This window comes from Pseudorca crassidens, chromosome 1 (genome assembly GCF_039906515.1).
Source record: "Pseudorca crassidens isolate mPseCra1 chromosome 1, mPseCra1.hap1, whole genome shotgun sequence".
Lineage (NCBI taxonomy): Eukaryota > Metazoa > Chordata > Mammalia > Artiodactyla > Delphinidae > Pseudorca > Pseudorca crassidens.
This window is the reverse complement of record NC_090296.1, coordinates 53,309,066-53,333,254: the sequence shown is the minus strand read 5'-3', so window position 1 is coordinate 53,333,254 and position 24,189 is coordinate 53,309,066. Positions and strand designations below refer to the sequence as shown.

Genomic DNA, 24,189 nt, shown 5'->3' with positions numbered 1-24,189 from the left:
ACATGTTTGAAAACTTACTATGTGAAGGAATTTATTTATTTAAAATTTCAAAATAGGCATAACTACTTAAAACGCATGTCTAGATCCCCATAAGAAAGATCTTCTCTGGGACTTCCCTGGTGGTCCAGTGGTTAAGACTCCACACTTCAACTTCAGGGGGCGTGGGTTCTATCTCTGGTCAGGGAACTAAGATGCCACATGCTGCACAGCCATGGCCAAAAAAAAAAAAATCTTCTCTGGAGCTGAAGGTAAGGTATTCCCAGGAAAATTTATATTATTGAGATGTCACATTTGTTTATACAGTCCATAATTGAATACATGTTATTCTCTCAAATAATATAATTTTAGACAGCTTTCTAATAAATCCTTGTCACCAGAAACTTACTGAAAGTAGTACTTCACTATGGTATGCATCACCATGACATTTAACTTAAACTACATAGAACAAGATGTTTGTCAAGTTTGGGTTGTGTGGGAAAAATCCCAAAGGAGGCGTAGAAGAAGGGAATAGAGCTAGTGCCTTCAAGCATGGCTGCTTGGAAGGTAACACAGGCCTTAAAAGACTAACAGGGCTTGGGAAAACTGGAGGGAGTCGTGCTGTCAGTTCCACCCAAGTGTGCAATGTGAACTAAGATCCTGAGGCACAACTGAGTCTGGACAGCAAGGGATATGAACAAACAGAAAAGAGTGGGTATAATGCAGAATAGTACTGAAAAGGCTTTGCAGTAAGAAGAGAAGCCTCTTTTTAAAAGTCTTTAAAAATGTCATTTCCCTCTTGTATTAGATTTTTAACACAGCAATACCATTTTATTGTTTTTATCAAACTTATTGGAGTGGCAATGCAAGTCACAATCTCTTATTCAAAGCCTTAGGGGAATGTTTTTCAGAATATTTCAGATTTTAGGAAGATAATAAAGTACATATACCATGTATAATATAACACAGCCAGCAGGCTCTGTGGCAACACTGTGTAATCAAATACATTATTTCCAGAGCAAAACATATGATTATTCAGACAAAGTAGGGTAAATAAAGACCAGAAAAAGTCTTTTCTATTTTTGTATTCAAGTCATTTCAGGTTAGATGTTGCCACCAATAAAATTAAACAAAACACACCCATTCAATCTGCAGAATGTTTTAGATTTTAGAATTGTGTCTAAGGTATTGAAGTTGTGTATTTTAAAACTTCATGACCAAAACTATAATAAAAAACACAGATGCGTACTTTAAAAAGTTATATTATAGAAGTGTTTAATTCATTTAAATTAAACTTAGTGTCATTTAAAATTATATGTGAAAAACACTAAACATAGTATTTTTTTAAAGTATATGTTACTATAAATATTTGATCAGGGGAGGGGTGTCCAGAGGCTATACTGTTGGGAAGCATAGGGGTAAGGCTAACCTGAAGGCCTGTAAGGACAGGGAGAGAGCAGCACATAGGCTACAGACGCCCTAGTTATGCCAGGGGATGCCTAAGGGACTAGGAAATGCTAGAAAGATTGGATATGGGCTTCTTCTCTCTCATCCTTTACAGGAATGGTGCAAGCACCTGAATGTGGAAGATGAATCATAAATGCAGCCTTGTCACCCACTTCTCAGTCACCTGAATAATTACATGAGATACAGAACAGGATCTGATAAATCACATATAATTCCCATCACTTTCCCAACTATGCAACACTTACCCTGATTGAAAGAAAAGAAAAAAGGAAAGAATGAAAGATGGGTAGAAAAACAGGAACTCCTCACTTGTTACTTATGTCTGAATCACTAAAAAAATCCTTTTATTCTAACACTAGAGAGTTAACCAAAAAAATGCAAGTTCTTGTAAAACGACAATGGAACGATAGAAACCTATGCAAAAGACCAAACTGAATGTAGGTCCTTAATTTGTCTTAGTGGGGAAGAAAGTAAGGAGACCAAGAGGACTTTAAGTATATTTGCTAACAGCAAAAAGTAGAAAACTGAGACCAAGAACAAAAATAAATCAACAAACAATTCCAGGTGGCACAGCATTGCCCTACGTACTGATTACTTTCAACAGAATTGGATCAAAAACAGACTCTACACTGAGATTTTGGTCTTTCACAAGTCAATTCAAATAGCTTTGCTCATGATGTGCATTTTAAAAAATAAGAATAACAGAAATTACATATAGGTAAAGTTAACAAAACCAATTACAGTATGTACAGCATGATTTTTTAATACAAATATAAATATGCATTTACATATTTATATATAAGAAGTATATACATTCAACACTAACAGTCATTGGCTGGATTTTCAGTGATATTTATTGTCTTATTAATCTGGTTCTTAAATGTTCTATAATGAATATGTATCATTTAATTATAAAAACTATGAAAATTTCTAATGGAGATTCTTTCTTCTGGAAATATGTTAAATGAGCTATCACAACCATATACACTTGTCATTCTCAACTAAATAGAACTCTGTTTTTTTGAACAAACCCTAGTTTTTCTCAATAGATGTAACAATAATAATAAAAAAAAAAAAAGACCTTAAGTTGTAAGACAGAAGAAACCTGTAGTAGACTTAATTATAGATTTCTGGGAAATTTACTTACAGTACACATCCACTCTGATTGACTTTATCGCTGGGGACCCCAGGCCATTCTCTGCTTTACAGTAATACCGGCCTCCTTGGTGTCGCTGAATATTTGTAATCCTCAAAGTCTCGTTGAAGACACTTGAGTCTTGGAATCTGTCAGAAGCACTTCCTGCTGTTTTGGTCCACCTGATCTGAGCAAGCATCAACAAAGATTGTTACTTTAGGTTGGTTTTCGCACTGAAAAATTAAATAGTAATTATTCATTTGAAGAGTTGGCTTTCAGAACTGCTACAGTGCCATTTTTGGCAAGTTATTGGAAATTAAGAAGAAAAGTTTATACACGTAATTCAACTATAAAAGTTTAAAATGCAATGTCATCATTGTATAGTGTGTATAATTCTAATTCAGTTGCATAGAGTGCATCCAAGTTTAACCAGTGTGAAAGGCAATATAAATATAATACAAAGGAAGTTAAATATAAGTAGTACACTGAAAATATGGATTAGTTTCTTTTTGCTGAGACTCTAAAATTCTCACTCATATTTTCGAAACCCTGTAAGGCACTTTTTATTTACTTAGTAAAGGTACTACAGGTAGGTTCTCACTTTCTTTCTGGACATGCTTCAGTATTTTAGTCAAAATTTTCTATTTGATTTGGATAATTTAAGCATATTACCATAATAGCTTATTGAAATTATGTGTAATTTTATACACCTGGTTGTTAAAAATGGTTTTATTTTTTTATGTTTTTGCTTTAATAAGCCCACAAATGACTTGTCTGTTTTGATAATTAGAATTCACTTTACATCAATAATTATTTTCAAAAAATGTGTAAACTTTTCCAAAGAGAACATTTCTATTAAACTGCCAAGCACTTTGAATATCTAAAACATTCCATTATAAACAATACCATTCTTTTAAACACAGCTGTGCACAACAGTTTTAGATTTTACCAGAAATAAAGACTGGCATTCAACTCAAATTTTGTGTATTTTAGCTTATAAAACATGGATAAAAGTCACATGATAGTACTGTAAAGTGATATAAAACAGGATGTAAAAATGATTCAGTTTATTTCTCTCCTTGTCCCTGATGTATAACATATATTTTATTATTACTATGTTTAGGTTGAAAAACTGCTGATAGAAATCCTCTGGTCAAACACAAATGAAGAAACATAGAAAAATGCAACTAAGGAGTGGGCCATCAAAATTTAAATCGTTGGGCTTCCCTGGTGTTGCAATGGTTGAGAGTCCGCCTGCCGATGCAGGGGACACGGGTTCGTGCCCCCATCTGGGAAGACCCCACACCCCACATTAAATCCTTTAATACTGCCATTATTTATGCTATTTTCTTACAATGTTAATTAAAATTTATGATCTAATTACATTAAGTATCTTTAAAAAGTTCTCCAAATCATTACAATATCAGTATAAATATATTCATGCTTGCCCTTAATTGTGAATGAAACGAAAATGTTACCTAGAGATTAATAAAAACTGAGTAATTCATAAAAATAAATTTCAAATGTTTATCCAACACTTTGTGCAGAAAATATACACAAAAATAAATGGAATGGGCTTCCCTGGTGGCGCAGTGGTTGAGAATCTGCCTGCCAATGCAGGGGACACGGGTTAAAGCCCTGGTTTGGGAAGATTCCACATGCCGTGGAGGAACTAGGCCCATGAGCCACAACTACTGAGCCTGCACCTCTGGAGCCTGTGCTCCACAACAAGAGAGGCCACGATAGTGAGAGGCCCGCGCACCGCGATGAAGTGTGGCCCCCCACTTGCCACAACTAGAGAAAGCCCTCGCACAGAAACGAAGACCCAACACGGCCAAAAATAAATAAATGGAATGATTCCTGATTTCAAGCAGTTTATAAGCTGACTATTAATATGCTCATAAAAAGATGAAGGGTAACATGGGCACTGGTTTGATAAGTACTATTTCCATGGGGAAATCTAGGATTCTATTTTAACTTAAATTTTAAATTTTATAGGTAACCAAATAAAGAAAATTGAAATAAATAAGCAAATTACATAATTTTGTCCTTGTATAGAGATATGTTCTCTCTAAAGTAATAGATATTTCTAAGATATAACCTAAGATATAATAAATACCAATTACCAATTAAAATATGAAGTTTTCTTTGAGTATCACAATATGGTACCAAAATTGATTTTTAAAAATAAATATTTCAGAACATAAAAAGTTCAGGATAAAAAGAGTTATGGAAATGGCCTAGCAGTTTCAGATATTAAAAATATAATATTACGGCTTCCCTGGTGGCGCAGTGGTTGGGGGTCCGCCTGCCGATGTGGGGGACGCGGGTTCGTGCCCTGGTCCGGGAGGATCCCACGTGCCACGGAGCAGCTGGGCCCGTGAGCCATGGCCGCTGGGCCTGCACGTCCGGAGCCTGTGCTCCGCAGTGGGAGGGGCCACTGCGGTGGGAGGCCCGCGTACCGCAAAAAAAATAAAAAATTAAAAAAAATAATATTAATACAATAATTTAGTTATAGAATACTGTTACAGTATTGGGAATTGTCCAGGAATTGGAGGTGGGGGGAAAGAACAAGAGTGAGTGTGTGTGTGTGTGTGTGAGAAAGAGAAAAGTAAGTTTGAGAGAAGAAATTATGATATAGACTAGCAGTTATCAAACTTTTTGGTCTTAGAACACCTTTACACTATTAAAAATTATTAAGGACCCCAAATAGCTTTTGTTTATTGGAATTATATCTTTTCATAATCATTGTAGTACAAATTAAAACTGAGACAATGTTAAATTATGTATTAACTCATTTTAAATCATATTAATAAACTGAAGACATTAACATAAGGAACATTTTTAATCACAAAATTATATTTTTCAAAACAAAAATAATTGAGTAAAATGAATGGAATTGCTTTATAGCTTTGCAAATCTCTTTAATATCTGCTTTAGTGGAAAAGAGCTGTCTCGATAATTATATCACCTTCTGCATGCAATCTGTGGCAACATATTGCTTTGTTTGAAATATGTGAAGAAAATCTTGCCTCACACTGATATCTGGTAATAAAGGCAGGAGTGTTTCAATAGCCTTTTCAAATAACTGTGGATAGCCTTCCTTAATACTAAACTAAAACCCCACAAGTGTTAGTTTCCCAACATTTGATGGCAAAGTAGAAGCAAAAACCATATAAATGCCCTTTTGGCACTCTGTGAGACTAAAATCCATTGGTCTATCTTGCACTTTTAATGGATTGTTTACTCATACATGATTTTGTAGCATCATACATTAGTCATCTGGAAAATATGAATTCACTGAGTTATGCAGATCTTCCAGATGTTGTCATATTTCATTATATAATACAAGTCACATATATTAATATCATCAAACAGAAGAGTCTTTAAGTGCTGGGAAGCAGCGATACTTATGCTGGTAGATTTTCCAAACTTCTAATTTTTCTCTTGAAAAGGTAAAATTTATCATTAGTAATAAATATAACTAAGGTATCTTATTTGGGATGGCAAATTCACTTCAATCATTTTTGAGAAAATATTTGCCAAATACCCAAGTCTGAATAACCATTATTTGTATAACAATCATCCTTTTAAGTAAAAACATTATTCTATGAAAATAAGTGATGGAGACCTTCAAGAGGGTGAACAAGTAAGACGTGGAGATCACCTTCCACCCCACAAATACAACAGAAATACATCTACATATGGAACAGCCGCTACAGAACAGCTACTGAATGCTGGCAGAAGACCTCAGACTTCCCAAAAGGCAAGAAACTCCCCATGTACCTGGGTAGGGCAAAAGAAAAAAGAATAAACAGAGACAAAAGAATAGGGACGGGACCTGCACCACTGGGAAGGAGCTGTGAAGGAGGAAAGGTTTCCACACACTAGGAAGCCCCTTCACTGGCGGAGACAGGGGGTGGCGGAGGGGGTAAGCTTTGGAGCCACAGAGGAGAGCAGCAACAGGGGTGCGGAGGGCAAAGCAGAGAGATTACCGCACAGAGGATCAGTGCCGACTGGCACTCACCAGCCCAAGAGGCTTTCTGCTCACCTGCTGGGACAGGTTGGGCCTGGGAGCTGAGGTTCGGGCTTCAGAGGTCAGATCCCAGGGAGAGGACTGGGATTGGCTGTGTGAACACAGCCTGCAGGGGGCTAGCTAGTGCGCTACAGCTATTTGGGAGGGAGTCCGGGAAAAACTCTGGAACTGCCTGAGGCAAGAGACCATTGTTTCTGCATGTGCGAGAAGAGGTGATTTCTGCTCCGTGTACCAACAGAAGGCAGAGCACTGCCTAAGCGAGCTCCAGAGACAGGCACAAGCTGCAGCAGTCAGCTTGGACCCCAGAGTTGGGCATGAAACACTAACAGTGCCACTGCTGCCACCAAGAATCCTGTGTACAAGCACAGGTCACTACCCACACCCCCTCAGGAGCCTGTTCAGCACGCCACTGCCAGGGTCCTGAGATCTAGAGACAACTTCCTTGGGAGAACACACAGCGTGCCTCAGGCTGCTACAATGTCATGCTGGCCTCTGCCACTACAGGCTCACCCTGCATTCCAATTATGACTACCATACCCCTCACTATCCCTGGCCTGAGTTAGCAAGGGAGCCCTAACTGGTCGCTGTTTTAATCCCCTCCTGTCTGGGCAGGGAAGAGATGCCTGAGGGCAGCCTACATGCAGAGGCAGGGCCAAAACCAAAGCGGAACCCCAGGAGCTGTGCAAACAAAGAAGAGAAAGGGAAATTTCTCCATGCAAACTCAGGGGCAGTGGATTAAATCCCCACAATCAACTTGATGAACCCTGCATCTGTGGAATACCTGAATAGACAACGAATATTCCCAAAATTGAGGCAGTGGACTTTGTGAGCAACTGTAGACTTGGGGTTCGCTTTCCACACCTGATTTGTTTCTGCTTTTCACATTTAGCTTAGTTTAGTTTTTAGTGCTTGTTATGATTGGTGGATTTCCTTATTGGTTTCATTGCTCTCTCTTTTTTTTTTTACTTTTTATTTTATTTTTTATTTTTTTAATTAAAATTTTTTTTTCCTTTTTTCTCTTTTTGTGAGTGTGTATGTGTATGTTTCTTTGTATGATTTTGACTGTTTAGGTTTACTTTTACTATTTGTCCTAAGGTTCTGACTGTTCATTTACTTGTTTGTTTTTGTTATTTGTTCATTTTCCATTTATGAGTGTGTGTATGTTTCTTTGTGTGATTTTCCCTGTTTATTTTTACTTTTACAATTTGTCCTACGGCTCTGACTGTTCATTATTTTGTTTTTTTTTTTCCTTTTTTTTCTTCCTTTTCTTCCAAGCCATGAGGCTGGCAGGGTCTTGATGCTCTGGCCAGGTGTCAGGCCTGAGCCTCTGAGGTGGGAGAGCCAAGTCCAGGTCACTGGACCACAAGAGATTTCCTGGCCCCACGTAATATCAATCAGCAAGAGCTCTCCCAGAGATCTCCGTATCAACACTAAGAATTAATTCCACCTAATGGCCAGCAAACTCCAGTGATGGACACCCCATGCCAAACAACTAGCAAGACAGGAACACAACCCCCGCCCCCCCGCATTAGCAGAGAGGCTGCCTAATCTCATACTAAGTTCACAGACACACCAAAATACACCACCGGACGTGGCCCTGCCCACCGGAAGGACAAGATCCAGCCCCACCCACGAAAACACAGGTACCAGTCTCCTCCATCAAGAAGGCTACAAAAGCCACTGAACTAACCTCACCCACTGAGGGCAGAGACCAAAAACAATGGGAACTACAAAACTGCAGGCTGAGAAAAGGAGACCCCAAGCACAGTAAGTTAAACAAAATGAGAAGACAGAGAAATATGCAGCAGATGAAGGAGAAAGGTAAAAACCCACCACACCAAACAAATGAAGAGGAAATAGGCAGTCTACCTGAAAAAGAATTCAGAGTAATGATGGTAAAGATGATCCAAAATCTTGGAAATAGAATGGAGAAAATATAAGAAAGGTTTAACAAGGACCTAGAAGAATTAAACAGCAAACAAACAATGAAGAACACCACAATAAATGAAATTAAAAATTCTCTAGAAGGAATCAATAGCAGAATAACTGAGGTAGAAGAATGGATTACTGATCTGGAAGATAAAGAGTGGAAATAACTAACACAGAGCGGAATAAAGAAAAAAGAATGAAAAGAATTGAGGACAGTCTGAGAGCTCTGGGACAACATTAAACATACCAACGTTTGAATTATAGGGGTCCCAGAAAAACAACAGAAAAAGAAAGGGTCTGAGGAAATACTGAAGAGATTATAGTTGAAAACTTCCCTAACATGGGAAAGGAAATAGTCAATCAAGTCCAAGAGGCACAGAGAGCCCCATACAGGATAAACCCAAAGAGAAACATGTCAAGACACATAATAATCAAACTAGCAAAAATTAAATACAAACAAAAAATATTAAAAGCAGCAAGGGAAAAGCAACAAATAACATACAAGGGAATCCCCATAAGGTTAACAGCTGATCTGTCAGGAGAAACACTGCAAGCCAGAAGAGAGTGGCAGGACATATTTAAAGTGATGAAAGTGAAAAACCTACAATCGAGATTACTCTGGCCAGCAAGGATCTATTCAGATTTGATAGAGAAATAAAAAGACTTACAAGCAAAAGCTAAGAGAATTCAGCACCACCAAACCAGATTTACAATAAATGCTAAAGGAAATTCTCTAGGCAGCAACCACAAAAGAAGAAAAAGACCTAAAAAACAAACCCAAACAATTAAGAAAATGGTAATAGGAACATATTTATTGATAATTACCTTAAATGTAAATGGATTAAATGCTCCAATCAAAAGACACAGACTAGTTGAATGGATACAAAAATGACCTATATATATGCTGTCTACAAGAGACCCACTTCAGACTTAGGGACGCATACAGACTGAAAGTAAGGGGATGGAAAAAAATATTCCACGCAAATGGAAATCAAAAGAAAGCAGGAGTAGCAATACTCATGTCAGACAAAATAGACTTTAAAATAAAGACTGTTACAAGAGACAAAGAAGGACAGTACATAATGATCAAGGGATCAATCCAAGAAGAAAATATAACAATTATAAATATTTATGCATCCAACATAGGAGCACCTCAATACCCAAGGCAAATTCTAACAACCATAAAAGGGAAAATCGAGTAACACAATAATAGTAGGGGACTTTAACACCCCAATTTCACCACTGGACAGATCATCCAAAATGAAAATAAATAAAGAAACACAAACTTTGAATGACACATTACTCCGGATGGACTTAATTGATATTTATAGGATGCCCCATCCAAAAACAACAGAATACACTTTCTTCTCAAGTGCTCATGGAGTATTTTCCAGGATATATCATACCTTGGGTCACTAATCAAACCTCGGTAAATCTAAGAAAATTGAAGTCGCATCACGTATCTTTTCTGACCACAACGCTATGAGACTTGATATCAATTAAAGGAAAAAAAGCTGTATAAAATACAAAAACATGGAGGCTAAACAATACGTTACTAAAGAACCAAGAGCTCAATGAAGAAATCAAAGAGGAAATCAAAAAATACCTAGAAACAAAGGACAATGAAAACACAACAATCCAAAATATGGGAGTCAGCAAAAGCAGTTCTAAAAGGGAAATTTATACCAATGCAAGGCTACCTCAAGAAACAATAAAAACCTCAAATAAACAACCTAATCTTACACATAAAGCAATTAGACAAAGAAGAACAAAAAAACCCATAGCGAGCAGAAGGAAAGAAATCATAAAGATGAGGTCAGAAATAAACGAAAAAAAATATGAAGAAAACAATAGCAAACAATAATAAAAGTAAAAGCTGGTTCTTTGATAAGACAAAAAAAATTGATAAACCATTTGTCAGACTCATCAAGAAAAAAAGGGAGAAGACTCAAATCAATAGAATTAGAAGTAACAACTGACATTGAAGAAATACAAAGGATCATGAGAGATTACAATAAGCAACTATATGCCAGTAAAATGGACAACCTGGAGGAAATGGACAAATTCTTAGAAAAGTACAACCTTCCAAGACCCAGCCAGAAAGCAATAGAAAATATGAACAGAACAATCACAAGCACTGAAATTGAAACTGTGATTAAAAATCTTCCAACACAAAAAAGCCCAGGGCCAGATGGCTTCACAGGTGAAATCTATTACACACTTAGAGAAGTGCTAACACCTATCCTTCTCAAACACTTCTAAAATATAGCAGAGGGAGGAAAACTCCCAAACTCATTCTATGAGGCCACTACCACCCTGATACTAAAACCAGACAAAGATGTCACAAAAAAAAGATAACTACAGGACATATCACTGATCAACACAAATACAAAAATCCTAAACAAAATACTAGCAAACAGAATCCAACAGCACATTAAAAGGATCATACATACACCATGATCAAGTGGGTTTTTTCCCACGAATGCAAGGATTCTTCAATATATGCAAATCCATCAATGTGATACACCATATTAACAAACTGAAGGATAAAAGCCATATGATAATCTCAACAGATGCAGAAAAATCTTTCTACAAAATTAAGCACCCATTTATGATAAAAACTCTCCAGAAAGTAGGCATAGAGGGAACCTACCTCAACATAATAAAGGCCATATATGACAAACCCACAGCCAACATCTTTCTCAACGGTGGAAAACTGAAACCATTTCTTCTAAGATCAGGAACATCACACGGTTGCCCATTCTCAACACAATTATTCAACATAGTTTTGGACGTTTCAGCCACGGAAATCAGAGAAGAAAAAGAAATAAAAGGAATCCAAATTGGAAAAGAAGAAGTTAAACTGTCACTGTTTGCAGATGACATGATACAATAGAGATGCTACCAGAAAACTACTAGAGCTAATCAATGAATTTGGTAAAGTAGCAGGATACAAAATTAATGCACAGAAATCTCTTGCATTCCTAAACACTAACAGTGAAATATCTGAAAAAGAAATTAAGGAAAAATTTTCATTTACCAATGAAACTAAAAGAATAAATTACATAGGACTAAACCTACCAAAGGAGACAAAAGACCTGTATGCAGAAAACTATAAGACACTGCTGAAAGAAATTAAAGATGATATAAACACACAGAGAGATATACCATGTTCTTGGATTGGAAGAATCAACATTGTGAAAATGATTATACTATGCAAAGTAATCTACAGATTCAGTGCAAGCCCTATCAAACTACCAATGGCATTTTTCACAGAACTAGAACAAAAATTTTCACAATTTGTATGGAAACACAGAAGACCTTGAATACCCAGAGCAATCTTGAGAAAGAAAAACAGAGCTGGAGGAATCAGGCTCCCTGACTTCAGAGTATACTACAAAACTACAGTAATCAAGGCAGAATGGTACTGGCACTAAAACAGAAATATAGGACAATGGTACAGGATACAAAGGCCAGAAATAAACCCATGCACATATGGTCACCTTATCTTTGATAAAGGAGGCAAGAATATACAATGGAGAGAAGACAGCCTCTTCAATAAGTGGTACTGGGAAAACTGGACAGCTATGTGTAAAAGAATGAAAGTAGAACAGTTTCTAACACCATACACAAAAATAAACTCATAATGGATTATAAACCTAAATGTAAGATTGGACACTATAAAACTCTTAAAGGAACACATAGGCACAACACTCTATGACATAAATCACAGCAAGATCCTTTTTGAGCCCCTACGAGAAATGGAAATAAAAACAAAAATAAACAAATGGGACCAAATGGAACTTAAAAGCTTTTGCAAAGCAAAGGAAACCATAAATAAGATGAAAAGACAACCCTCAGAATGGGAGAAAATATTTGCAAATGAAGCAACTGACAAAGGATTAATCTCCAAAATTTACAAGCAGCTCATGCAGCTCAATATCAAAAAAACAAACTACCCAAACCAAAAATGGACAGAAGACCTAAAGAGACATTTCTCCAAAGATATACAGATTGCCAACAAACGCAAGAAAGGATGTTCACCATCACTAAACATAGAGAAATGCAAATCAAAACTACAGTGAGGTATCACCTCACACCAGTCAAAATGGCCATTATTAAAAACTCTCCAAACAATAAATGCTGGAGAGGGTGTGGAGAAAAGGGAACCTTCTTGCACTGCTGGTGGGAATGTAAATTGATACAGCCACTATGGAGAAGAGTATGGAGGTTCCTCAAAACTACAAACAGAACTACCATATGACCCAGCAATCCCACTACTGGGCATATACCCTGAGAAAACCATAATTCAAAAAGAGTCATGTACCACAATGTTCACTGCAGCTCTATTTACAATAGCCAGGACATAGAATCAACCTAAGTGTCCATCGACAGATGAATGTATAAAGAAGATGTGGCATATATATACAATGGAATATTACTGAGCCATAAAAAGAAACGCAATTGAGTTATTTGTAGTGAAGTGGATGGACCTAGAGTCTGTCATACAGAGCTAAGTCAGAAAGAGAAAAACAAATACCGTATGCTAACACATATATATGGAACCTGAAAAGAAAAATGGTTCTGATGAACCTAGGAGCAGGACAGGAATAAAGACCCAGACCTAGAGAATGGACTTGAGGCCACAGGGAGGGGGGAAGGGTAAGCTGGGACAAAGTGCAAGAGTGGCATGGACTTATATACACCACCAAATGTAAAACAGATTGCTAATGGGAACAGCCGAATAGCACAGGGAGATCAGCTTGGTGTTTTCTGACCACCTAGAGGAGTGGGATAGGGAGGATTGGAGGGAGACACAGGAGGGAGGAGATATGGGGATATATGTATACGTATAGCTGATTCACTTTATTACAGAGCAGAAACTAGCACACCATTGTAAAGCAATTATACTCTAAAATGGTGTTAAAAAAAAAAAATTGGAACAAGACCTAAATAGACATTTCTCCAAAGAAGACATAGAGATGGCCAAGAGGCCTATGAAAAGATGGTCAACATCACTAATTATTATAGATATGCAAATCAAAACCGCAGTTTGGTATCACTTCACACCAGTCAGAATGGCCATCATCAAAAAATCTATAAATAATAAATGCCTGAGAGGGTGTGGAGAAAAGGGAACCCTCTTGCAGTGTTGGTGGGAGTGTAAATTGATACAGCCACTATGAAGAGCAGTATGGAGGTTCCTTAAGAATCTAAAAGTAGAACTACCATATGATCCAGCAATCCCACTAATGGGCATATTCCTTGAGAAAACCATAATTCAAAAAGAGACATGTACCACCATATTCACTGCAGCACTATTTACAATAGCCAGGACATGGAAGCTACCTACGTCTCCATTGACAGATGAATGGATAAAGAAGATGTGGCACATATATACAATGGAATATTACTGAGCCATAAAAAGAAACGAAATTGAGTTATTTGTAGTGAGGTGGATGGACCTAGTGTCTGTCACACAGAGTGAAGTAAGTCAGAAACAGAAAAACAAATACCATATACTAACACATATATATGGAATCTAAAGAAAAAAAAACTGGTTCTGATGAACCTAGGGGCAGGACAGGAATAAAGACAGAGACCTAGAGAATGGACTTGAGGACATGGGAGGGGGAAGGGTAAGCTGGGATGAAGTGAGAGAGTAGCACTGACATATATACACTACCAAATGTAAAACAGATAGCTAGTGGGAAGCAGCTTCATAGCACAGGGAGATAAGCTCTATGCTTTGTGACCACCTAGAGGGGTGGGACAGGGAGGGTGGGAGGGAGGCTCAAGACAGAAGGGATATGGGGATATATGTATACATATAACTGATTTACTTTGTTATACAGCAGCAACTAACACAACATTGTAAAGCAATTATACTCCAATAAAGATGTTATAAAAAAAAGTGGCTAATACACCACAAAACTCAACCATACAAGTCCTTTACCTTGAGACAACCACTGTTCTTTCATAAGCATCAGAAATGTTTTATAGGAATTTTCCATTTTGTCACTTAAAATATTAAAAATAGACTAATTTTCAAGATGTTAAAAATTAGTATTGATTTTTACTGATTTATCAAAAATGTTCTCAGTGACATCGATTTTTTTTTTTTTTTTTTTTTTTTTTGCTGTGAGTACATGGAAGTGAATTAGTGAAGAATACAAAGACTGCTGATACAATCTGATGCCTCAGCTTTGTTCTGCGCTATGGTACCTCCTATTTTATTTTCCACTGCGTTACACCATCTCAATAAATGCAGCACAGTGAGAAACCACATTTTTCTTCATAAATTCCCTGTAAAGACCACAGGGTCCCCATAGAGATCTACGCACCACACAAGAGAATACTGTTAAGAGTACAAAAACATATATATATATATATTAGTATATATATATGTGTGTATATAAATATATATAGTGTATATATAAATATATATAGTGTATATATATAAATATATATAGTGTATATATATAAATATATATATATACACACTACATATATATATATATATATAAAATTTAGGATTTCATCCAGGAGGTATTTTAAATGAATGAAAAAGGGAAAGGAAAATTGTGCAGTAAGTGGTGTTGGGGCAACTGACTATATATCCATAATGAAAAAAAAAAGCTGCCTTTTTTTAAAATTTTCTTTTATTTATTTTTTTATACAGCAGGTTCTTATTAGTTATCCTTTTTATACACATCAGTGTATACATGTCAATCGCAATCTCCCATCACACCCCCACCCCCACTCCCCACTGCTTTCCCCCCTTGGTGTCCATACGTTTGTTCTCTACATCTGTGTCTCAATTTCTGCCATGCAAACCGGTTCATATGTACCATTTTTCTAGGTTCCACATATATGCGTTAATATGCGATATATGTTTTTCTCTTTCTGACTTCACTGTGCATGACAGTCTCTAGATTCATCTACGTCTCTATAAATGACCCAATTTCGTTCCTTTTTATGGCTGAGTAATATTCCATTGTATATATGTACCACATCTTCTTTATCCATTCATCTGTCAATGGGCATTTAGTTTTCTTCCATGACCTGGCTATTGTAAATAGTGCTGCAATAAACACTGGGGTGCATGTGTCTTTTTGAATTATGGTTTTCTCTGGGTATATGCCCAGCAGTGGGACTGCTGGGTCATATGGTAATTCTATTTTTAGTTTTTTAAGGAACCTCCATACTGTTCTCCATAGTGGCTGTATTATCTAGTTAATATAACTAACATCTGCACAAGAATGCAGAAGAATGTATGTATAATAGTACAACACTGGAAACAATACAATGTCAAATGATAGGGAAATGGCGATAAACTGATTGACTCTAAAGTTGAATTGAATGCAGTCACTGAAAGAATTAAAATACAAAGTGTATTATTCAGTTAAAAAAAAGAAACCGAAGAGAATATTCTCATCTGTGTAAAAAGAGTATATGTTTGTGTTCATGTGTGTATTCTTATATGTTAATATGTTTATACATGGAATACACACGAAATTTAACATTGATTAATTCTATGAGTGGGACTGGCAAAAGAATAGTGAAAACATTCTTTTTAAAAACTTCTTATTTAGGGCTTCCCTGGCGGTGCAGCGGTTTGGAGTCCACCTGCCGATGCAGGGGACACGGGTTCGTGCCCCAGTCCGGGAGGATCCCACATGCTGCGAAGCGGCTGAGCCCGTGAGCCATGGCCGCTGAGCCTGCGCGTCTGGAGCCTGTGCTCCACAACGGGAGAGGCCACAGTGGTGAGGGGCCTGCGGACTGCAAAAAAAAAAAAAACCCAAAAACTTCTTATTTAAAATTCTTATTTACAGTTTATTTTACTATGAGCAAATATTGTATTTATTATAAATAAACTTAAAAGAAAAAATACAATTCAGTAGTGAAACATTAAGAAATAGAAGAACTAGAATAGAAAGAAGCAAAAATAATCACTTATGGAAAGGGTTTTTGCCCTCTACTTTTAAAAAATAAATACTAAAAAAAAAGAAAAACAAAGATAAGCTGAAATATCAAGACTACTTTGGCCATTGAGGTATAAAAATAAATTTAAAAAATGAAATAAAATTTAAAAATAAATAATAAATACTGAAAGGAAATATTCCTGAGCTTTGGAAAGACGTAAGTTTACTCACTGAGGGAGCTTATCAAATTATATGTCTAATTGATGAGAAAAGAAACCCCAGACATACTCTGATAGAAGTTGTGACCTCAAAGTCTACAAAGAAAACTGTATTAGGCTTCCAGGCAGAAGGAACAAACTGTTACAACGTGTCAGAACCTGCTCATTCCCTGATGTTGACTCTCTCCTTCTTCCACAGCAACTGAATCCCACATTATTCATCAGGCACAAGCCTGCCCAAAACAGGCTATCCATTCAGCTATGTTCTTGCAAGTGTGTTTCAAGTAGAAATGTCCTTATAGGGAAGCAGCACTCCGTATTTCAGTCATTTCAGCACATTTCTTCTGGCTCTTGTCTTGGACCATGAGCTGATATGGAGTGAAAGTCAAGCACAGAGAAGCAATAAAACAGAAGAATCTAAATCTCTGACACTGAGTTGTACCTCCCTAACCTGAACTGTTTATAGCTTCTGGGCTTCTTTACGGGAGAAAAATAAAATTCTATCTTATGTCATACTTTTGCAAGGGGTATTCTATGACTAACAGCCAAATTTAACTCTAATTGATAAGCCTGGGGTGGTATGGAAGGACAGCTTGTCTTCAGGATGCTCATCTCCAACCCTGAAAGTTTGAAAACAGTAGAACAGCATCTGCATTTACTGAAAAAGGTGGGAGGAGGGCCTATATCCCAATACCCAACAGCCAAGATCTGATTCATCTTAGTGTGAAAAAATATATAAAGTGATACGTAAAACTTCAGTAACCTCAGGGTTCAAGTAACATAACCCTACCTGACAAAAATACTTGAGATAGGGGACTTCCCTGGTGGTGCAGTGGATAAGACCGCATGCTCCCAATGCAGGGGGCCTGGGTTCAATCCTTGGTCAGGGAAGTAGATCCCACATGCACGCTATAACTAAGAGTTCACATGCCACAACTAAGGAGCCAAAACTAAGGAGCTGGCAAGCCGCAACTAAGGAGCCCTGGAGCCTCAACTAAGGAGCCCGCCTGCCACAACTAAGGAGCCCACGTGCTACAACTAAGGAGCCCGCCTGCTGCAACTAAGACCCCATGCAACCAAATAAATAAATAAATATAAAAAAAAAATACTTGAGATAATACTCCAACTACCCAACAAATAAACTAGATCTAAGGCCTTGGATTTGGAGAAGATACAGAAAACCAGGTGGTGGTGAGCAGTGAATATTAATATACTTGCATTTAAGGGTAAGTATGGTTCCCCTGGGTAAAACAGAATTTAATCACTAAATAAAGTTATTAAAACTTAAAGGACATAGAATAAGGCAATTTGTAATATCATTGCAAAACCTAGGAGTTTGGAGGAGGGGTAGGACACAAAGAGGAGGTAAAACTCTTAATGGCTCAGTAAAGGAAAGGGAAGGAAAGAAGTAAGTTATCTAAAATCTTCAACTTTGGCACCTTGGAAGGGTGAAGAGTATGTCTCTATGGGAGAAACAATAGGTATTTTATTTATCAATAACAATAGTATAAAAGTCCGCTTAAAATAACAGAAAAATGGGAGGGAAAATGAGATAAAGGGTAAAGAGTGGAAAGAATAGAAATTTGATAAAATTAGCAAAAATAGAGCAAAGGGAAAAGAGAAATATATAATTTTAAATAAATAAAATTATACGGAGTAAGATGGAAACAGTTGTATCAGTCATAGACTAAATGGGAATAGATTGAATTTGCCCATTTCAAGAGTCTGTTAGACTGGATTTAAAAGTAACAACAAGTTTACATGCTGTTTACCAAATATATATACATATATATAGTTATATAATAATATAACTTACATAGTTATAAAGATATAGAATTTATGTTATAGAATTTATATATTATATAGTATATGGGTACAGTAACCACATTTAAAAGTAACAAGTTTATATGCTGTTTATCAAATATATATAACTTATTACATATTATATATATACACACACATATATATAGTACATCATGTATATTAAAACAAGGTGTCAATAAGATTGTAAGCTAAGATTGGAAAAGAGGCATGGACAGAGTGATAACAGGAATATGTAAATGATCAGAAGTGAAAATACAATACAATTAAATTATTCAGAAGAAATTTACCATTTACAACACCAAGAGGGAAAGAAGGTCATTAATTTATGTAATGTTAAAAGTTACAACTGATAGCAAAAGTATATTGTTATGAATTGGTATACAGTAAAGTACAGAGCAGCTAAAATTATAAAACAAAAAAAATTAGGAACAGAATTTGAGAAACATGCAGCAGTTGCAGTGGGAAATTCCAATACATCTCTGAGAACTAGGCAGTTTTAGACAGTTTTTTTCTATTAAGTTAAAAAGTAAGACAAGGAGGAATCAAAAAATATAACTAATTTCTATGACTAACAAAAATAAAGAAAATCTTCCATCCACAGAATACTGGATATTTTTATGTCCATTTAAACATTTACGAAAATGATCATGTAGTTAGAAGCAAAAAACAACAACCACCACCCTTAAACCCTCAATTAACTAAAAAAGCAAAGATAGTACAGGCTATCTCTGGCCTTTAATTCAATATATAGTTATAAATAAATAATCAAAAGATGAAAAATACATTGTTCAAAAAGAAAATTAAGAGGACAATTTGCTAACTATCTAAAAGTCAATGAATAGAAAACCATTTCATATATAATCTATGCATACAGTGAAAGGAGTATAAAGAGGAAAATATAAACCCTAAGCATCAATACCTTCTATATTAAGGAATGAATACCTTCTATATTAAGGAATGAATGAATAAATAAATAAATAAAGCACTTATTTAATTCATTTTAATTAAATGTAGGTTGCTGGTCTCTACCCTAAACTATAATCATACAAGTAGAACCAATTCATCTTCATTTTTAATTTTTTCTGGAGACTACCCTGGGCTAGCCTGGCATATGTATGAAGAATGTCATAGGGAAACAATAAAATAGACAAGAAGTACCATAGGAAGACTTTATGGATAATTCAACTCTGGAACCTAGCAATTAGTTCAGTAGACAATTTACATGTATCTATTGAATGAAAATATAGGTCTTGAGTTGAAACTTGAGGTGTTGGCAGATATAATGGTGAGGATTAGACTCAGCTGTAAGATAGACATATTAACAGTGATTTATAGCATATAAAAGTTAGATTCTCTCATGTCAAAAAAAAAAAAAAAATCTGGAGTAAGGCAGACCAGTGCGAATTTAATGGCACTGCTCAGGGACTCAGGCTCTTTGGAGGTGCCTTCCCTACCATGTGCTGCTTGAGCTCCAGGTCCAAAATAGCAGCTACAAATCTAGTTTTCCCATCCCATTCCTAGCAGAAGGAAAGAAGAAAAGACAAAAAGTGCCCACTAGTTATGTTTTACAGAAGGCTCTAGGATACTGCCTTGGGACATTGGTTCACCTCATATAGTTACAGTCCCACCCCTAGCTACAAGAAAGGCTGGGAAATCTACTCTTTACCATAAACAGCTCCTCCCTCCCAGGAAAAAGAGAAGAGGGGATATTTAGGACAACTGCTAGTCCCACAGTGGGAATAAAATATATCGAATATTCAGATATGCTGCATTATTAAATATGATTGTGTTTAAATCCTGTTACAATATTAAACAACAATTTCCATAAAAAATAACATGAACAAAAAAAGAAAGATACTAGACTTTAGGAGATACTTTTTTTTATTGTAACTATATAATCTAAAAAAACAACTTTGGAGATACTCCTAGGTTGCAGATCATAACACTTAGCTTAGAGTGACCCAACTCCCAACAGAAAATTTTCTACTTTGCTTTTTACAAATAATGATATTTCGGAAACATCATTGCTTTTATGTAGTCAAATAAAATCAGTGTTGACTGAGATAACTTAAGAAAATGTTAAAAACCTCAAGTGCAAACCACAGATGGACCTAGCTGAATCCAAAACAGTATGTTGCATAGATGTTACAAACTCAATAAGTATAAGCCCTTGACAATGCTCAGACTTCTAGGTTCTCCCCTTTAATTAATGTCTAGTTAATGAGGATTTGTGAATTAAAGATACTTTCTATCACTTGCCAAGGAGTTAGGCTTTATATACTCAGGTCAATCTGTGGAGACAAATCTGAGCTTTGTCCCAGCCTTGTTCATATTCTAAAAGAAGATCCCTTATCTGTAAAAGCCAGAGAAAAAGAAAGATAAACATCATCTGATCTGCTATAATTATTGGGGTGATTTGCCACCAGAGCCTTTGGGAGCTAAACAAAGCCAGTCACAGCTCTTGTCGCCTTTGGAGTGACAGCCTGAAAAGGCATAAAGGCATGATAATGAGTAAACAGTGCTCTTTACAGTTTTGAAAATAAAGGTTATCCTCTTATCCTGCACTAATATCAGGGAAAATTACAGAGAAAATATGTTTTCTTTGAGTTACTTAATACAAAAAATAGAATTGAGTGGCACAGGACTTCAGATCACACAGGTTCCAATTTTTAATAAACTGTGTCAGTCTACCATAAATTACAGCAAAATGTCACACTTGCTTCTAAATATAGTTTTATTAAAAAAATTGTCTGACAAAGCAACAAATTTTTAACCTGAAACTTCTATACTCTATGCATGAAACATATTTTTCTAGTATGCCCCCAATATTGGAGACCGCTACTACTACTATTACTAATATGACTACTACTACTACTAATATAATTTACAGCTTTAAAAGATTTCTACAAGTTAGAGTTACTATCTGTTAATATGTCCACAGTGTGATAAGGAAGAATTTCTTAGAGTATGCAGTGCAAATAAGAAGCTCAGGGAAGCAATAAAGAAAAGAGAGTCTGAACATCAACCAGGGGTCTTCTCACCAGCCAGAAAACAGAACGGTGAAGGAGAGGGAATCATCATGGTAATTGCATTGGAAACAAAGGGAAAATCGTGAGGTGAGGACCTGGGTATTTCTGAACATGACATATGCCTTAAAGCAGAGAAGACTTTAGGTTTTCTCATCTTTGTTTTGGCTGTGGCTTTTTTCTTTTCTTTTCTTTTCTTTTTTTTTTTTTTTTGCGGAGCACAGGATCCGGACGCGCAGGCTCAGCGGCCATGGCTCACGGGCCCAGCCGCTCCGCGGCATGTGGGATCTTCCCGGACCGGGGCACGAACCCGTGTGCCCTGCGTCGGCAGGCGGACTCTCAACCACTGTGCCACCAGGGAAGCCCTGTGGCTTTTCTTTTGAACTTAAACTTTGAAGACTTTATTCATCTCTTATGAGAATAAGCAGTGAAAGAATCTAAATAAATTTTGTGCTTATCTTTAAGAACGTCAGGCTTCCTACATGTATATGGAGAACTACAATAGGGCCTGCTAGCATTATTTCAAACCAAAGGTGACAGCAGAGGGTACATCTTGGTGCAAATGCTTATAAATACAAAATGTTGGGGGTTACTGTAGGTTGCCTTGTTGAAGGGTTTTCTTTTGTAGCATAACCAAGATATTTATTAATCAAGGACTCCAAACAACCAGTAACAGGATTTTACTTCTTTAAAAGTTCACAAAAAGCTTTTTTATTTTATTGGCTGATTTTAATCCCAAGACAGGCTTGAAAGGTAGGAATTTTTTTCTCCCCATTTTACAGCTCCAGTTCTTCCATGACCATGTGACTCTGCCTTTGTACACTGGGCTCCTTCTGACCTGAAAGTTCTCCTTTTTTCCTTCACTTATTACCTAGTTAACTCCCTCTGATCCTCCAGAAGTATACGAGAAAGGCTTCCCTCTCTCATAAAGCTCTATCTCACCCCGTCCTCTTTGTTGCCACAGCACCTTGCAATTCCCTCTGCGAGAGTACTCATCACATGCTATATAAATTAGCTATTTATTCCACCTGATTCTCTCAGAGTCCCTTTGTGCTTCTCATGTGTACCTCTCTAGGATGCCCTCTTTCTCTTGGAAAAAGGTCTCGGGGCTGTGGAGCCACTTTGCTCTCAGAGGCAGAGTCTGGGAAATGCTTGAAAGTTTCCTCTCTACCCAGCAGCTTTTTAGTGGATATGAAAGCCCAGCTCCCTTGCCACCCTTAGCACGGATTCTGAAGCATAATTTATACGCCAGAGCTCCTTTGCAGAATAATGTGGAGGCTAATCTCCTAAAATCACTCTTGCCTGGCTTCTTCCGTTTCCTGTTCTGCTTTCTTACTCCATTAGCTGTTTCTCCTAAGAGCATTTCCCTGACAAATGACTTAGATTTGAATTCTCAAGTTCTGCTTCTAAAGAACCAGACCTAAGACATAACTTTTTTGCCTTTTAATAAACTATAAGTCACTACAGCAAGGACTGTTCTTGATCTTGGTGTCTCCAGTCCAAAGCACTGAGCCTAGGATACAGTAGCAATTAACAAAATCACTGTTGCTTGAATGGATTCCTAGCAGTATAATTCTGATGACAATGAAACATAAATTACAGAAAAATCCACTCTACAAGGCACCCACAGTATAATGAGTTTCAGTTAACTGAGGTGTTGATCTTTTAATAAATTATTTCCTCAAATGAAAGCTGAGTCTACTCATCTGCTTTCATTCTGGAATGTACACAGAGGGATTTTTATTTAAATTCTATAATTTTTTATAAATTTATATTAATATATCTAAATATTTTCCCATTCATTTTTTTAAGCATAGGATTATACTTTGAATATGGATGGCTGAAGTTAGAGGAAAGTATCAAATGATACTTCTCTACTGTCACATTTTAAATTGTTATTGAATTAGCAATTAGAAGTATTACACAGGACAAGAATAAAATTTGATAAATGGAAAAGTAAATTTATAAAGATAAATTCATTCAAGAGAGCTAGTAATATTGGAGAAAAATAATATAAAAATAAAAACAGAAGGATACGTGATGTGAGTTATCAATTAGTTTATCAGAAAACCAACCAAGTTTTAGAATATAGGCTGCTAAATGAATCAACATTGCAATACAGCTGGTATAAAAATATCAAACACTGTGCTAAATATATTCAAATTTGACTGATATGTAAAGATTTGACTTCATTTTTTATCATAACTGAAATGTTTAAGGATTATAACATTCCATATAGGCTAAAGAAAAATAGGAAAAAATGTAAAAGATGTTCTCCAAGTTTTCCACAAGGTGACTGGAAAGAGATTTGTTTAGCTGCTTCCTCACTGTCCAGTCCTTCCTGGTCTTCGGTGGTTCCTACTCATCTCCCTGACCCCTGAATGACTGAGTGCCTTAAAGTTTGGTCCTTTCTATCTACACTCATTTCCTTGGTCATCCCCTCAAGTACTTTAAATACCATTTACATGATGATAACTCCTAATTTAGTATTTGTAGTTAAGGCCTCTCCCCTAGCCCCAGTCTTCTGGTACCACCATCTACCCTCCATCTCCAATGTAACACATCCAAAATTGATTAAGATATGAACTCTTGATCTCCCCTCCAAACCAGCTCTCACCATCTTTTCCATTTCCATTTCCAACTTCACCCTTTC

The 24,189-nt window shown here is 36.5% G+C and overlaps 1 protein-coding gene across 2 annotated transcripts in view; it reads right to left on the bottom strand.

Annotated features, from left to right (window-relative positions):
• The window catches only part of MDGA2 (MAM domain containing glycosylphosphatidylinositol anchor 2), an 829,686-nt gene that overhangs the window by 384,506 nt on the left and 420,991 nt on the right, over window positions 1-24,189 (bottom strand). For both annotated transcript variants that reach the window (XM_067736879.1, XM_067736889.1), the window contains exon 3: window positions 2,591-2,765. In XM_067736879.1, the coding sequence (XP_067592980.1) occupies window positions 2,591-2,765 (175 nt within the window). The remainder of the gene's footprint in view (window positions 1-2,590; window positions 2,766-24,189) is intronic.